This window comes from Anticarsia gemmatalis, chromosome 7 (assembly GCF_050436995.1).
Source record: "Anticarsia gemmatalis isolate Benzon Research Colony breed Stoneville strain chromosome 7, ilAntGemm2 primary, whole genome shotgun sequence".
Classification (NCBI taxonomy): Eukaryota; Metazoa; Arthropoda; class Insecta; order Lepidoptera; family Erebidae; genus Anticarsia; species Anticarsia gemmatalis.
In genome coordinates, this window is record NC_134751.1 from 8,581,400 (window position 1) to 8,598,057 (window position 16,658).

At 33.6% G+C, this 16,658-nt stretch overlaps 2 protein-coding genes across 6 annotated transcripts; one reads left to right on the forward strand and one right to left on the reverse strand.

Annotated features, from left to right (window-relative positions):
* Positions 1-2,594: 2,594 nt before the first annotated feature.
* Positions 2,595-12,493, reverse strand: Drp1 (dynamin related protein 1). 4 transcript variants are annotated; one of them, XM_076116909.1, is made up of 16 exons: positions 12,235-12,493; positions 11,671-11,815; positions 9,910-10,118; positions 9,614-9,824; positions 9,252-9,361; positions 8,755-8,892; positions 8,060-8,300; positions 7,590-7,735; positions 7,189-7,332; positions 6,581-6,745; positions 6,235-6,309; positions 5,595-5,675; positions 5,371-5,497; positions 5,027-5,122; positions 4,191-4,402; positions 2,595-4,076 (listed from the first exon to the last, which is right to left on the reverse strand). In XM_076116909.1, the coding sequence occupies exons 1-16, from the start codon at positions 12,334-12,336 to the stop codon at positions 4,020-4,022; spliced, it is 2,259 nt and encodes a 752-aa protein (XP_075973024.1). In that variant the 5' UTR covers positions 12,337-12,493; the 3' UTR covers positions 2,595-4,019. The 4 variants fall into 4 exon arrangements, with proteins under 4 accessions (XP_075973024.1, XP_075973026.1, XP_075973027.1 ...); XM_076116911.1 differs by lacking the exon at positions 6,235-6,309; XM_076116912.1 differs by lacking the exon at positions 5,027-5,122.
* Positions 12,494-13,114: 621 nt separating this feature from the next.
* LOC142974149 (TIP41-like protein) lies at positions 13,115-15,474 on the forward strand. 2 transcript variants are annotated; one of them, XM_076116311.1, is made up of 6 exons: positions 13,115-13,305; positions 13,387-13,544; positions 13,844-14,023; positions 14,099-14,312; positions 14,736-14,894; positions 15,221-15,474. In XM_076116311.1, the coding sequence occupies exons 1-6, from the start codon at positions 13,291-13,293 to the stop codon at positions 15,326-15,328; spliced, it is 834 nt and encodes a 277-aa protein (XP_075972426.1). In that variant the 5' UTR covers positions 13,115-13,290; the 3' UTR covers positions 15,329-15,474. The 2 variants fall into 2 exon arrangements, with proteins under 2 accessions (XP_075972426.1, XP_075972425.1); XM_076116310.1 differs by lacking the exon at positions 13,115-13,305 and having other exon boundaries at positions 13,369-13,544.
* The last annotated feature ends 1,184 nt before the right edge of the window (positions 15,475-16,658 follow it).

Below are 16,658 nucleotides of genomic sequence, written 5' to 3' on the forward strand. Positions count from 1 at the left end.
CTATACGATACTTTTGTTTTCTTCATTTGTTATTCAGAATGACGGATTCTTTGCTACAACACGCTCTACTCAATGTCCGTATACCCAGCAGGGCCCTTCGTCTGATTCGATTGAATACTAAAGTTTCACTTAGGTAATATTTTATACCTTCCGAATAGTGTAAGTAAAATAATTGTACCTCAACAGTTATGCGAGAAAATTGAATTAATTTCCAGCAGGGCCCTCCGTGGTTTGAAGGTCTTCAGACCTGTAGTGTATGTGCCTGTATAGCGGTGCAGTAGTACCTTTAGATTATCTTCGTTTTCTTGAAAAAAAGTTATTAGTTTATAAGAAATATACCTACAAAATGTTTATAATGCCAGAAGGGCCCTTTTTTGTTTTGGGGGTTTCAGTCCAAACAATCATATTTCCTAGCAGCATTCTATTTGTACTTTTCAAAAAACTTATCGCTTAATTCAAATAATGAATAATAATAAGTAAATAAATCAGATAAAAAAAATCTAAAAAAATAAAATTACTCTGATATCTAAAGATGGCTATACTTATTATTTGATTATTTATGTGATGCGACCAATGAAATAAAAATCAGTTTGTATGTTATACTAGCTGTTGCCAGCGACTCCACCCGCGTGGTCAAATGAATGAGAGGTTTTACCGCGGTAAAAAGTAGCCTATGTCGCTCTCCAGTCTCCTAACTATCTATCTATAAAAAAAATCATAATTACCATAACATCGCTACATAATACATAAACAAACTAACAAACACACTTTCGCATTTATAATATTAGTAAGGTTTAGGCAGGTACGTAGTTGAATATCTTCGAAAAACATATAGAATTGAATAATATAAAAAATTGAGGGTAGATGATAAAATTTGCCGATACCGTAGTGTATGGATGTCGCACATCAGTTACAGAGTTTCATTTGTGAGATTACGTATTGTCATTTAGAATTTAGAACTTATTTGTGATAAAAATGGTTAGAAGAAAGAAGCTAGTGAAAAAAATACCTGTGAAAAGAGGTAAAAGAGCAGCAGTTAGTTTCATCGAACAAAAAATAGTGATTGAACAGTTTGAAGACAAATTTAAAAATTCATTACCGCCACCCAGTGACGTAGTTTATAGTGACATTGTGCGGCAACTTAACAAACGTATGACGGTTAAAGCAGTTTATTTATCTATTAAAAGAAACTATGAACACTTTTTCAGTGCAACAACAACGTTTGCTTATAAAAAGTTAACAGACGATTAGGTAAAATGTATTTAATGCAATGTTTTTTATACTTACCTACTGTAAATTTTCCTACTAGGAACTTTATTAACCCACACTGAACAACGTTTGATTGGGAATTCCTATTGCTACAACTATTATTGATTTTTGTCAATCACACTTATTTGTTGTTGTAATTCATCATTGAGTAGGTACTTTTTTCGAAGATATTAATATACGTACCTGATATAACATACGAACTGATTTTTATTTAATTGCTTGCATCACATAAATAATACAACAATAAGTATATGCGATGTTATGGTAATTATGATTTTGGAGATTTATGAGACTGGAGAGTGACATAGGCTACTTTTTACCGCGGTAAAACCTCTCATTCATTTGACCACGCGGGTGGAGTCGCTGGCAACAGCTAGTATAACATACAAACTGATTTTTATTTCATTGGTCGCATCACATAAATAATCAAATAATAAGTATAGCCATCTTTAGATATCAGAGTAATTTTATTTTTTTAGATTTTTTTATCTGATTTATTTAATTATTATTATTCATTATTTGAATTAAGCGATAAGTTTTTTGAAAAGTACAAATAGAATGCTGCTAGGAAATATGATTGTTTGGACTGAAACCCCCAAAACAAAAAAGGGCCCTGCTGGCATTATAAACATTTTGTAGGTATATTTCTTATAAACTAATAACTTTTTTTCAAGAAAACAAAGATAATCTAAAGGTACTAATGCACCGCTATACAGGCACATACACTACAGGTCTGAAGACCTTCAAAGCACGGAGGGCCCTGCTGGAAATTAATTCAATTTTCTCACATAACTGTTGAGGTACAATTATTTTACTTACACTAAGTATTCGGAAGGTATAAAATATTACCTAAGTGAAACTTTAGTATTCAATCGAATCAGACGAAGGGCCCTGCTGGGTATACGGACATCTCTACTCAGGCACGAGTCATGTTGTCTACTTGATACAAGAACTTAAGGACTGACGTCACTTTATGCCCCTTTTACATTCGACAATGTAGTGCGGCGTAGAGAATATAATATATTATAAAAGGCGAATAAATTGACCACTTGTGACCTAACAACATTGAATGAATTGAACACGTTATACGTTACCGCTTGTAGCTAACGGGTATAAATAGACGTCTATGCACTGGGTCACTACTGCCGCCCTGATATTTCAGTCGGTGCAGAGGGTGAGGTGTTCAAGTATAAGACAAGCTGAGCCATTGGATGCAATCATTATCGGCTACGTATAGGCTTCCCGGTAGCATTGCAGCTAATTTCTGGTTTTAAGACTAGCTATTTCTTATTAGTAAAATAAGGACTTATATAAAATAAAAAACATTTTTACCATGACAGTTAATCTATTTTAATAATTAACAGACTTTTAAATACAATCTTATTTTTGTAACATTCAATTGGTTTCGTTCGATACATAAAGCAAATCACTTTTTGGACTTCAACAATAAATACATCATGTAACATTGGAATACTCACTATGCTAATTCATGATAAAAACAAATAAATTACTTTAGCATGGACATGACACAAAATGACTTGAAATCGTGAATGAAATTTGATAACACAGCATGCGAAATTATAACTAATGAACAAGGAACTATATTAAAATATACTGTAAAAGCATTTTATTGCCTTAAATTAACTTAGTGTAATCAATGATAAAAAAAGCTATAATTGGTCACAAATGGCTACTGTAAAATAATAACCAACCGACCCTGTAAAAGGGAATAAACCGAATATACATCTAATCAATTCATTTTACCTGACTAACACGCCATTCAATCATTAAACGACTGAAACAATTTTATAATGTAAAGTAAAACTAGTAAGGACAGCCAACCTTTAGGGAAACATCTAAATAGCAGACATTACAAGTAATATCACTGTGTTAATAACTACAATGTTAATGTGAGTACACTTTCATGTTACGCCTAACTTATGTGCATGTTATACATTAACAATTATGAAATGGTAACTGAAGTCAACAGCATCATGTTTGTGCACAATTTCATATAAAACAAAAATTATAATGAATTCCTACCACCGGCATACCACACTTTCTTGTATTGGCACACGTTTTCGCAACCAAACATACAATTCATAATATACTTAATTGCTCTTTGTATCATTATGCATACTAAATAATACAAACAGTTACTTATTAAGACTTTTGTTCAGTGTGTACCTGATAAATACGAGAATAAATTCGAAATGCTTCAAAAGCTTTATATACATATAACACAATTATATATTATTTTCTTCATATTGAGCAGTCTATGAGACAGTATACACGAGAACTTGCAAGTTTATCCACTCCTGTATGCACAATGATGGAAAAGAACCAACCTTATGAAAAACTGAATATTTTTTATCTTTTCAATCATCAAATGATAACAACAATAAGTACATACTAATATCAACACAGAAAACGACTGGATACTTAAAAATAAGCAGTTTCCTCAGCATGCAGTGCCTTCTCAAAAAGTGTCCAACTATGACATTCATTTGCTTCTACATTTTCTGCTTTTACTCAGAATTTTTGGTTCTCGACATAGTGTCATGAATTATATCTAATACATAGCAAAGAGAGCTGCAGAAAGCTAATGTTAAAAGCAAATGTATGTAAATATATATGGTAAGTAAAAAAAAGCCTAATGCACATAATTTACCTACAGTAAGGAGTATGTACAGAGCTCACGGCTCAAATTCACTAATTCACAGACTAGAGTCTTCGTCTTCGGGAGACCATCACCACATATGTGTTTCCCGAATCTCACTGATGATTTGACCGGCACGCTGCAAAGCCTGAAATTAAAATGTTAATTCAATTATGATGAAACATACTATTTATATAACCACTATGCAGGGAATATACGTGTAGTTTGATGATAAAATTAGAGTATTAATATAAGGGCTTACCTTCAGCATGTCAGCAGCTTCCTTCCTTCGCTGCGCGATGTGTTCAGACTCGTTGAGCATGCTCTCGGCCTGGTCCGACTTGTACAGGTGAGTGACTAGCTCTGACTGCAAGTTGTCTTTTACGTAGTTCACGAGGAAGTGCATCACAGCCTTCGGCACTGAGTCCTGGATAGACTTGCGCACTATATAGAAATACGACTTGATCAGCCGTTCTGAAAAAAGAAACAATAATTAGTGGTCGTATAAAATTAATTGTTATAAAATTGTTAGTAGACATCGATTTCTTTTATACATATATGTATAAATATTTATTCTAAATGTTAGTTACAAGTGCAATATACTTTACAAACAAATAAAAAAATAGTATACAATATTTAATTAAAATCTAACATTTGAGAGAGTTAATGTTGTGTGAGATACCAGCCCCGTATCAAAATGGTATATTTCGTATGTAGAACATTGTCACTGTGTGATTTTTTATTTACGTAAATGTTTGTTATTGTTTATCGCAAATCCATTCTCGTAGAGTGTACAGATATTAGGTATTTTTTATATTTTTGTACTAAGAAGAGTCAGCACTGCTTATATCATACGCATTTAAAAAGTTCCTTGTTACAATATACTTTAAAATTATTACACATTATAAATAATAGATATTATTATACTAAATACATACTTTGATAAGGGGTTAGCGAAATGGTTAAATTATTTATTAACTAATAATTAAAAAACTAAACAATTATAAGCGCAAGCAAATAGTTCGATGGTAGGTGGTCGGAAGTCTAACAGTGAGCAAATGAGTAAAGCATTCTGTACATCGCGTAGTCTATCCTCACCAACTAAGTCACCCATTTGATTTAATTGCATCACGTTGATGCCGTCTACAGTCTGCGGGTTAGAGATAACGAATGATGATTCATCGCTCCGTCCACCTAGCATCATAAGAAAATACTGTTGAATGGTACATTTTAGTAGTCAGTTAATGTATGAGCCCTACTATGTATTAATCAGGACACGAAAGCCTAGCAGGGTAATTATTAACCATGTTTTATTATCTAATATATAATGATATTATTGTCTGTTATTTCGTTAATGGTTAAAGAAAACTATTTTTATTCGATTCCCACATTATTAGCCACTTCTTACACCACCATATTTTAAATTAAATCATTTAACTTACCGATAACATCACAGTCATGTTGCTCGCGGTCGGAGAGCTTGCGCGAGTGCTGGCTCGGCACTTCAGGCAGTAAGTTGACTGGTTTCTGTGGAGTCAATACTTTAGCATTCTCTGGTGTCCCATTCATCTGTAATAAATAATTGACAATACATTTACACTTACCTAATTAGAATGTTGTTAATTTATGTATTTAATAGATGTATTTTGCATATAATCATTTTTACCTGAGGTGTATTTGGAGATTCACTGTTGGCAGATTGAGGGGGAGATCTGTTCTCTTGACCGTCTGTAATCGCTGGCACATGCTGAAACATTGGAATTCTCCATGAGCCACTTAGAATAGTATAATTTTTTACTATAAGATAACATCATTTGTCTTGGTTAGATTTCATGCAAACCTTAGCAGTTCTTATACACAATGTTTTAAAACCCTCCATTTGGTCTTGTAACACAAAGACTTGTTGTGACTACTTACTTCATTATCACTTACTGTTATGCACAATAATGCTACTACCTAGCGTAACGTAATCTGGCGCCTAACAGACATACATGGAAACTGAGACATTGACGACTTTTCATAATAACAATGGTTGGCGTGTTTAAATTACACTAGATAATATTTTATAATAAAATGTTAATTTGTATTGATATTTGTTAGATCGTATATGTTTTTCTAATGAAAAGGTTAGACAGCAAAAGTAAGCAGAAGTATGTTAGTGGCCAACAATAAAAAAGAGAGCCCACATAGTATTCAAAGCTTGACCAACATGACCGTCACATGATTTAGTAGGACAATGTGGCTAAAATGAGTCTGTATTAAATACAGCACTAGCCCACACAATAGAAGGTACACTTAAATTTTACCTTGTTGTATGTATCCCAAACACTTGCCAAGAATACTAGGGTGGACCCTCTTTCACCCATTTGGCGAAGAAATAGCTACAAAATAATGTCATTGTTATATCACAAAATAAATATAAAAGAAAACCAGGTGTTCTTTTAACACAAACATTTTTACGTTATTAGTAATTGATTTTGTATTATACATAAAAGTAAACATAAAAGAGAGTACATAGATTGAGATATATTAATATTGAGATCAAGCAATGTGCACAAACACTACGAACTTACCTCATGTTAGTTGTACATTAGTGACACAGTCAGGACAAAATAAACTATAAGCAATATATACTTTGAACATTGTGGATACCGGTGATGATGTGGGTCGCGGAGTCTTCTGGCGGTACACGGGGCTGTGGTCCTCCACCAGACCGTCTGTGCTCTTCAGAAGTCCCGACACTAGCGCCGCCTCGCGGTGGAAGTCTGGGTGCTTCGTGTTTATGTACGCCAACTCGATGGCTACCAAATTCTCCACCTATAAGTTAGTTGTATATCTATATTAGATCGAGTTTATGCTAAGAAATACTGTTAGTGAAGTGTCCTCAGCTAGAAAATGACTGTTTTAAGAAATACCAATAATTTGCGAACTTCGAAACATAAACCTCAATTATACCCTGATATAAAGACCTGATTGTGGTTACCGCTGTATTGAGTTCGTAATGCAGCGTCATACAACACAATACTTATTGTATTGCTTATGTAACAGACAAGTATGATAATCTCAGTTATATTCATAGCAAAGTGTGTCAAGATGTTTTTCATTAACATAATTAATAATTGTTTTTTCTGGAAGGAAAAACCAGGCCATTTTTCGAAACCATTCGAAATAAGTGAAGAGAAGCTATGTGAGTATATGTCCTTTTGATTTAAAAGAAATTAGATGTTGAAGAAAGTTGATAATGAGTAACATATGTTTACCATGGAGTTGGTGGCGGGCAGGCGGGTCCGCAGCAGCTGCGTGACCACGTCCACGATGCGCTGGTGCAGGCGCGGGAAGCGCAGCATCTCCTGCTGCACCTCCGTGCCGCAGTGCTGCACTATGCGCTGCATCTCTTCGTGCACCTACAAATACAAAACACCATTCATTGACTAATGATTTTCACTTTTAACCTAGCATTTATATATGTTAGCTTAGCCTTTGTTCCAAACTATGTCGGAGTCGGCTTTCAGTCTCACCGGATGCAGCTGGATACCAGTGCTTTACATGGAGCGACTGCCTATCTGACCTCCACAACCCAGTTACACGGGTAAGCTTAGCAATACAGGGTTCTAACCTAGCAGTTAATGTAATTAATTAACGAAGAAACAAAGTTATTTACCAGCTCAACACAACGAAGCGACGGATCTTCCAGTCTCCTGATCTGTCGCTTCACGAGCAGTTCGAACGACACCTCCGGCACGAACAGCGCCGGCCTTGGACCCGTCGCGTTGCGTATCGCGGTCAAAATATCCATGCGTGTCAAACCTGATAAAAATTTACTCAGCTTGTACAATTGTCACAGTGATAGTACATGCTCTGATAAATTAAGATAGTATTTTTGATAAGAGAATCAACAGATTTCATTCATCATTTCCAAAAGACTATTAGTTCTTAGTTTACAGTTTTCTCAACTTGAGTCATATTTATTAGAGTAAACTCAAAAATATTTAAATCTTTATGGTGTGGAGAAGTATTTTATCAGACTGCGGATGCAAACGCAGTATAAAACGGTGATAACACCTTAAAAACATACATTAGAGGAAACAAAACCAAGGTGACGATTGTCTTTAGCAGAAAACTCTTACTCACCAACAAGAGGATGAATAGAATCTAAAGTGCGCCCGAAGGTCTCATGGAATATGTAACAAATTCTGGCGCCTCCGCAAAGTTCTGTGGTTTCAATGTTTCTAGCAGTACCCTCAATAGTCGAGCAGTATGCACTCGCAAACTTCGTGATTATTTGCAGTAACGTCTGTGACTTATCCGACACATCTTCTCCATAAGAATTGAGAAGAGATTGGAATTGAGAGATCATGACGTTGACGCGAACCTGCCGTAAGGAAATATTTTGTAAAATAAGTTGTTACATTGGCAAAAGGCAAAAAGTATGAAAAAAATTATACAATTTAGAGAGTTCACACATTTTCCTATTCCTTCAGGATGGCATACATAGATAAGACATTGTCTTATATTATGACATGGCAAGTAGAGCGAAACATATTATTCGGCAAATACATTGTAATAAAATTGCAATATTATCGCAGTTATCACGTAGGCGGCGATGTGACAGATAAAAATGTGAATTAGATACTACAATACCAATATCATACTGATTAAACATTGTTATGTCTAATTTGGCAGCCAATTGGAATACCTTTACGATTTGATCTCTATTATATAAACTGTACAATAGACGAACTACATAACTGTACTCAGTAGCACACTACCTTCCGCAATAACTGTATGTAAAATATTTAAGTTTCTAAAATGGTAATGTTAATGACCTTTAGTTCCGGTAGGCAATCCCTTATGTGATGCATGAGCAGCCTGTTCAAGGTTTTGGCCAAGTACGGCGTGCCGTTGCGTGTAGCGATCGTAGGATACTTCCGCTGAAGATATGTAGCTTCATCTTTGAGTGCATCCTGTATAATACAATAAAAATAATTAACACTCCAGTATTTTTCGAGTTATCTAAACAGCATTATCAGATCTAAATTGAAAGGATTAAAGATAAAACCGCTTTTGGGCATAAAGATTGTTCTAGATGACTGTGTTAGTATATTATCATTAAATTGCTGTTAAAATTTACTAAAATATATTTTTTTTTTCTTAATATTCAAAAATAAAGCAGTGGAAAGGTGTGATTGATTGCAGTATTAAAAACATAACATACATAATATGCTTATAACGTCACAGTAATAGGCATATTAAGTAGTTATGTTTGTACAGCATAATATCACAACAGTGACGCCTAAACCATGTTAGTAATGACATAAATTACCCCGATTGACTTCTTATCAATGATGTCTTGTTGCGATCTATTTACGACTCCGATTATGCCAAGTTTCACTGGTATGACGCGGCCGCAGAGGATGTCTATCGCATCAGTTCCTGAAATAAATCACTATTTTAGTGCCAACCAACATTATTGAATGAGGAAACTTGTTCATTATGATATTGAAATCTGTTTAAGATGTGTGAAAAAAGTTCGAACATCCGCATTGTTTGCAATTAGTTATGGTGTATCTAGTGTAAGCATTCTTGAGTAGTTACTAGAAATTGGATGCATTTAGTTGTGTATGAAAGTTGCGACATCAAAATCTTTATACAATTTAGTAATAGGGCTATAAAATAAAACCTTACCTGCATCCATGAGATCAAGCTTGGTAACCACAGCCAGAGTCCTCCTGCCATCAGGATCTACTTCTTTAGACATTTTGATAGCTTCACTTGTGGCCATATCTGTGTTAGCTGCAGTCACAGCCAGAATGATAGAATTTGGGTTGGAAATGTGTTTGATAATAAGATTCCTGATTTGATTTTCGATATCTTCTGGCTGATCCCCTATTGGTACCTAACAAAAATATGAAATTATGAAAACATTGAAACTGATTTAAGAAAGTATTTTGTTTTAAGGACAATATAATAATAATACTAACCTTTGTGATACCAGGGAGATCCACCAATGTAAGGTTTACAACTCGGGTGGAATATATCTTGAGGCTTATAGGTTCTGGACAGATGCCTTTGTTGCTGCCAGCCATGCGATCTGTTTCCCGCTCTACTTCTTGACGGATTTGGTCGAAATCTGAGTAGATTTTGTCTTTGGTGTGCAGGAATTTGCCCCATTCTTCTAGATTAATTGTACCTAGAACAATAGAAAATAGTATTGGTTGGGAAAAATATTAATCATTTTTCCTGAAGTTATGCAATATAGATTTAAATATATCAATGAGCAAGTGTTTTGCATATTTATAAACACAAATGTGTAAAAATAAAAGCTGATTTTATTTACATTTGACTTGAATAACATTCAATTATGATGTTCTAGACAAAATGTTACTGAGGCAAGCACTTGAAGTTAAAAGTTTTGTTGCTAAAGTAATGTATGGCAAGCAGAGCTTAGTCATCACAATGCATTTAAGTCATCAGATCTATACCATTGCTTATTTATTAGATTAAAATAATATGCTGAATCATTCTTGAATTTCATTTTGTATGATAAACAATAGGTATGTGGAAGTAGAAAAACATAGATTACTTTCTACCTTGGTTTTAATTGAGTTTCTCTACAAGTTAAAGCAATTTATTGTTTGTTCATGTTTCATATAAAATATCTATAGCATAACATGACAAGACACCATTGGTCATGCATGACTATGAGTTATTGGAAATTATCTGATAGGATTATTATAAATTTAGCTTTGCATGTGGAATGTACACAGAATTTCATAACAATTTCAAGGTTTTATAATATGAAAGGAACTGAAACACAATATTGATTATAAAAGTTCAGGTGTCAGATATCTTGCCATTGTCTTTATTAGAAGTAGATTTCAATATGGACATAAGAAACAGGCACACAGACAAGACCACATGCAGATATGAGTATTATAATTTGTAACAAATACAAACCTGTTGTAAACTTTTGGGATAGTTGAGATATAGGATTCCATGATGTTGTCTCTGTGCTCTGGTTTCTTAGAGCTAACAACGGATTTAATATAAATATTGAGCTAATTAAACTTCAAAAACAACAGGCATTTTCTCCTTACAATTAAGTGAAAGTTTAATGTCAGCCTTACATAATTGGCCATGAGTATTTTGCCTATATAATAAGAAAGGCTATGTATTAATTATATCATGACACTGTAAATATACTGAATGTGTGATACAATACACTTTTTAAAATGCCTCTTAGTACTATAAGTGTTAAAATAAATTGTATGTCTTCAACTCTCAATTACTATTCTTTAAGTCTTGAATGAAATAATAGCATTTGGATTTAAAATATACTAAACAACAAAACATAATTTTACCTAAAATAAAGGAGATTTTGTTACTAATGTGTGTAAATTTATTCCATAATAAAAGCACAAAAAATCATTACACAGTTACAGTACTAGATTCAACTGTATGAATAATAGCTAATAAAGTCTGAGATCAATGCCATCTAAAGTACAACAACAGATATGACATTGAAACATTGCATTGTAATTACCTTGTACTCACAATGTAAAAGTATAGGTCTATGCTCTATTGATAGATTGCCTACAATAAAAAAACCTAAGTGTATCTATATAACAACATATTTGTACTAATAAATGTTGTCCAGTTCTCATTAAAATAAACATTATTTTCAAAATAAATTGATTAAATATATTAAAATTGCAACAGGCTGAAGACAAATGAACACTCACCTTCTTCGGCAGAGCGATGTTCTTTGCTGTCTTTAGGAGCGTAAACCAGCTGCAGAATCAGTGGACGGCGGGTCACTATGCCAGGGCCTCGAGGAAGGAATGAACGACCCACCAAACTTTCTATGACAGAACTCTTACCGGAGCTCTGTTAAGAACAAGATACATTGTGAATTAAAGGTTCTTTAGAAAACATAAAAGTATTTCGTTCATTTCAGTTAGCTAAGCAATGTTATAGCTCGTAAAATATCAGAACATGTTAGAATATTGTAAGATTGTTTCTGACATGATGTCATTATTGATGTATTGATTTGATTACAGGCAGCGTGTATGTTAGCTAGGTTTTACGTGCATTTCAAATGAGAATTCCACAACTGTACTTTGGGAATACGGTCTTGGTGATTGGCGGAGTAGTCCAATTGAATAAAATGGGGACAAAGAACTCCTCTGACACTTTTACATAACCAATATAGATTATTGAAGAAGTACTTAATCATCATAACCAAACGTTTTACTCGACCCAACTTAAACTCAGATATCAAGGAAAATTATTCAAAATTAATTTACCTGGGTTCCTAAAACTACGATTTGAGGTAATTGGATGGCATCAGCTCCAACCGTGTTGAAAACATCTTGTAACTTATTGATAACTGGTATAAGTGCTTCCATAGTTAAATATTAAATCTAACGAACACCACAATTTTTTCTTCAAAAATTACACCTGTTTTATGTAATACCAAATTATTATTTCTATCAAATTAATCAAAACAGACAAACCAACCGGTGAAAGTCGGCCATATTGATTTAACCACCCGCGCCCCGCGACTGGCCGTTGAATAAAATAGTGTTGTCTGTATTTTTGCTTACTTTTGAACTTACTAAACATACTAATTTGATGAATTATTGCATTTATAGGGCCTAAACTTTAAAATATCGTATCATATTTTTTATAGGTATTACATATTAACGTGTGTAATAAGGATGTTAAGAAATATTAAAAGGTGCTTCAGTCCTTTTATTGCTAATTAATATTAAAAACTATATTTGCATTTATAAATATATATTTGTTTATTTTGCGTTGTTTAACTGGTTAACGTCTTGAATATTCATTTAGATATATTAATATATCAACTAAACAATTGTAGAGAACTTAAATGGAGACAATACCTACCTATATTGTCAGCGCACCTCGTAGACGCCACTTTATGGTGACTGTTGAAGAAACACCGTCAGGTTTTTAGTCGGTATGCCCAAATTTAAAAGCCGGAACGCCTAGCCGGCAGGAGAGCCCGGCAGATCACCGCTAACTCCCTGGAGCGGGACATGCAGTAATGCATTTTCCTGACGAAAAAAATACAAAAAAGACGTATAAAGTTACTAAACTTAGTTATTCTGTCTACGGTGCCACGGTGCAGCCCTATCAATAGCTAAAGTCATATTTCTTATCTGTCAGTGTCAGGCTGTCACTAATCTGTCAAAGTGTGTGAATTTTGTGAATCAAAGTAAAATTTTAACACAAATTGTAAATCTTGTTGACCGGTTTGTGTTTATAGAAAATTATAAATTACGATATCTGGTTATCTTTAATTTTAATTGGCGTTCCTTGTCTAGGATTCGTCTACTATGTTTAATGCTGAGGTATGTATCGACAGTGTAATTTGTGATGATGGGAAATCAATAGTAGGTAACTTGTTGTAAAAGATGCTTTCAAATTTACAGGAGAACGGGGTTGATGCCGGAAGGTATACAACTAACTCGCAGTCTATACAATTTGGGCCCTGGCATATATCGTACGATGTGAGTTGTATATTGCCAAGTGTGTGTTCTACGAAAGTTGTTTGTGAGCGCGATGATGATCAGTTTTGTCAATTTTGTATGTAAGTATATAACTAAACGTCTTTAACTCATTCTTGCTGAGCCTAGATATAAAAAAAAAATGTGGTAAATTCGTAAATTTGTTAGTTTCAGATTTACTTAGTAATTTAAACAAAGACCTCAAAGACATACTCTGTTTTCCTTATCAGTGAAGTACCAAGTACAAACCTGTGTGCAGTGTTAGCGTTTATCAAGTTATTTTTCAATATCATACAAAGGATAACAGAGTAAAGTGCAATAATCCAAGCAAAGGGAGAATTATTGTTTATGGTTACTATATGTGTTTTTTTTATCCTTACAGATACTGCAAAGAGCTGAAAATACCACACTTTCCTGATATGGTGTTTCCCAAAAATGTTTTGAAACTGGCACATGAAAGTGGTTCTGCTATATCCTTTAACCCTCTGGATGCTCTAAAATGTGTGGCTAGTACTGCAGATGCAATTGAGGTCTCATGTGCAGAGGCCTGGCAAGAAGCCAGGTAAATGAAAAAAAAAAAAATAGAATGGGCTCATTTAAATTATAAGTTGATATGAAATGTTTCGTTTTTTTTAAGACCAAATGCAGAGAAACCAAAGCGGCCATTTGATTGGACATTTTCAACTAATTACAAAGGTACACTCACAGATAATGTTGTTGTAGAAGCAACAAATGAGGCAATCAACTTTGAGTTACTAAAACAGAAAGAACAAATTCTGTTTTACCATGATCTGACATTGTTTGAAGATGAGCTACATGATCATGGGGTGTCTAAACTCTCAGTTAAAATAGTAAGTAGTATTAAATCTATACTTCTATACTAATATTATAAAGCTGAAGAGTTTGTTTGTTTGTTTGTTTGAACGCCCTAATCTCAGGAACTACCGGTCCGATTTGAAAAATTCTTTCATAAAAAATGTTACAAAAACGGGGAAATTTTTGACACGTTCTCTCTTATGTGATGCAAGCGAAGTTGCGCGAGTCAGCTAGTGTTATATAAAATTATCAAACCAAACCATTACTTGGTAGGTGCTCTTTCTATTGTAAGTTTTTGACAGTTTTGTAAAAAAAAAGATAAAGATGTACTTATCCCAGGAAATATTTAAAAATTGTAGTACATCTCTTACTTCAGTCAACAAATAATTAAAAAAGAATAGACACAAAATATTGTTTTAATAAATTCTATGTTTCACCTAAGCTTATTTTGGTTTCAGAGAGTGATGCCTTCATATTGGTATGTACTGCTAAGGTACTTTTTAAGAGTGGATGATGTGTTAGTGAGGTCAAATGAAACTAGAATGTTCCACATGCTCAACACAGACTATGTGCTCAGAGAATACACTGTGAAGGAAGCAGAAGCTAAAGACTTAAGTGTAAGTACTACTAGACTGCTACAGATATTGTTAATAAAATTTAAAAACATAACATACTTGTATAGGTTTGAAAAGAAAAAAGAGAACTAGGTTGAACAGGCTTACTGAATTGCATATTATTTATTTTCTGGCACCACTGGCTATACTGTATTTAAACTGTGTTCTTATGTTTGGAAAATCAATAGAAGTTAATCATATATTTAGTCATTTATTTATAGTGTTTTACATTTTTCATTTAGCAATTAAAAACACCACACTAAATACTTTAGATTTTTTAGGAGAAACAATGCTCTGCCTAAATAATCATAAGAATAATTATTTTTCAGATTCCTACATCAATGATGAAAGATGCTGATGATGTCATTCCTATATTGCCAGTTGTACAGAAGACTATGCACAAATTGATTATGAAGCAGCCAGAACCTTTGGCTTGATCTCTAGTATTTGATAATTATGTCTAAGTAAGAATTAAGTTTAAATGAACTACAACCCCAAAACGCTTGATAAAAGGCAATAATGAGGATTTGATGTAACTAGATGAAATGTTTAATAAAGTGCGAGTCTTAATATGTTTTGTATTTATTGTCTATTGTTATTTACAATTTAGTGATTGAGGAACTTAGGTTTTTTTTTTTTTTTTTATTAAACAGTATTTTTGTACATTAAATGACAATGTCAATATTTTTGTACCTTATATTAAATACTCTTATAACACAATAATCTAAACAATCATCGCGCCGCATCTGACAAGATAGTCTTTAAAGAGAGCCTTGCTGTTGTTTATTAGTGACAGAGGACCTACTCACTAAAAGGTATCTGGCATACTGTTACACATGATAAAAAACTTCTCGTTTAATCCAACAACGTATTACAGAGCCTTGTATGCCTAGGTTCACGGTTGGCGCAGGTTTACAAGATTCAGGATTTAAAACATCAGTCCTCAGAAATCATCATCATCAGCAGTCTTTTGCAGCTGACGGTGACTTACTTGATACAGCTACTGTATTTCGAAAATGCTTAGAATTATTAACTAAGTTGTACACACCATGGCTCTCTACCAAGTTGTCAGACTATAGCTTGTTGGCTCCAAAAAAATAATACCTAATTCTGTTGGCCGATGATATACAACTCGCCGTGACAAAAGTCCCATACTTATATAAAATGCAACATCTAAAGTACTTCGTAGTAACATCCCTAAACTTATTCACAGTGGCAATCATCAGTCACTATGACTAGAAATTATAAAACTAAGTCCTCTACCTCATTTGTCTGGTAGTAAAAATAGCAAAACTACTGAACAAAGTGAGCAGACAAACATACAGATTTTTAGAAGTGATGCCTGTAATTCGATGCTATGTAGTGTTGCCATCCAGACCTAAATTCGGATAAAGGAATCACCTACTATTTATTATTATTCCATCAACGAATAGAATTACAATGTAAGGTTAATATAATAATCTAATTACTATATAAGATTGCTTGGATAAAGTCGTATTTTCCGAATAATCGTGAGTATTATCGTATTAGTCAAAATAATGGCTCATCATGTACGTAATCAAAAATGAAGTGTCTGATAATGATTAGGTATATATTAATATTATGCAAAAAAGAATTTTGTTTAGTCTTGCAATTGTAAACTAATTTCTTTTGTATTAAGTGTTTACAGTTTAGTAAGGCACTAAAGCTGAAAGGGTTAGGAAGGACTGTATTTGATATCAAAAATATTCGCGGAAATCGAACCTTCGCCAGCCGGCGCAGTGCATA

What these genes read in the sequence shown, in the direction of transcription:
- LOC142974149 (XM_076116310.1), top strand. Translation starts at nt 13,369, where the DNA reads ATGCTTTCAAATTTACAGGAGAACGGGGTTGATGCCGGAAGGTATACA. An exon ending in CAGTTTTGTCAATTTTGTAT is followed by an intron (nt 13,545 to 13,843) that starts GTAAGTATATAA and finishes TTATCCTTACAG; the next exon opens with ATACTGCAAAGAGCTGAAAA. An exon ending in GAGGCCTGGCAAGAAGCCAG is followed by an intron (nt 14,024 to 14,098) that starts GTAAATGAAAAA and finishes GTTTTTTTTAAG; the next exon opens with ACCAAATGCAGAGAAACCAA.
- Drp1 (XM_076116909.1), bottom strand. Translation starts at nt 12,336, where the DNA reads ATGGAAGCACTTATACCAGTTATCAATAAGTTACAAGATGTTTTCAAC. An exon ending in AATCTCCAAATACACCTCAG is followed by an intron (nt 5,498 to 5,594) that starts GTAAAAATGATT and finishes TATTTATTACAG; the next exon opens with ATGAATGGGACACCAGAGAA. An exon ending in TCAAATGGGTGACTTAGTTG is followed by an intron (nt 4,403 to 5,026) that starts GTGAGGATAGAC and finishes TTCTTTTTTCAG; the next exon opens with AACGGCTGATCAAGTCGTAT.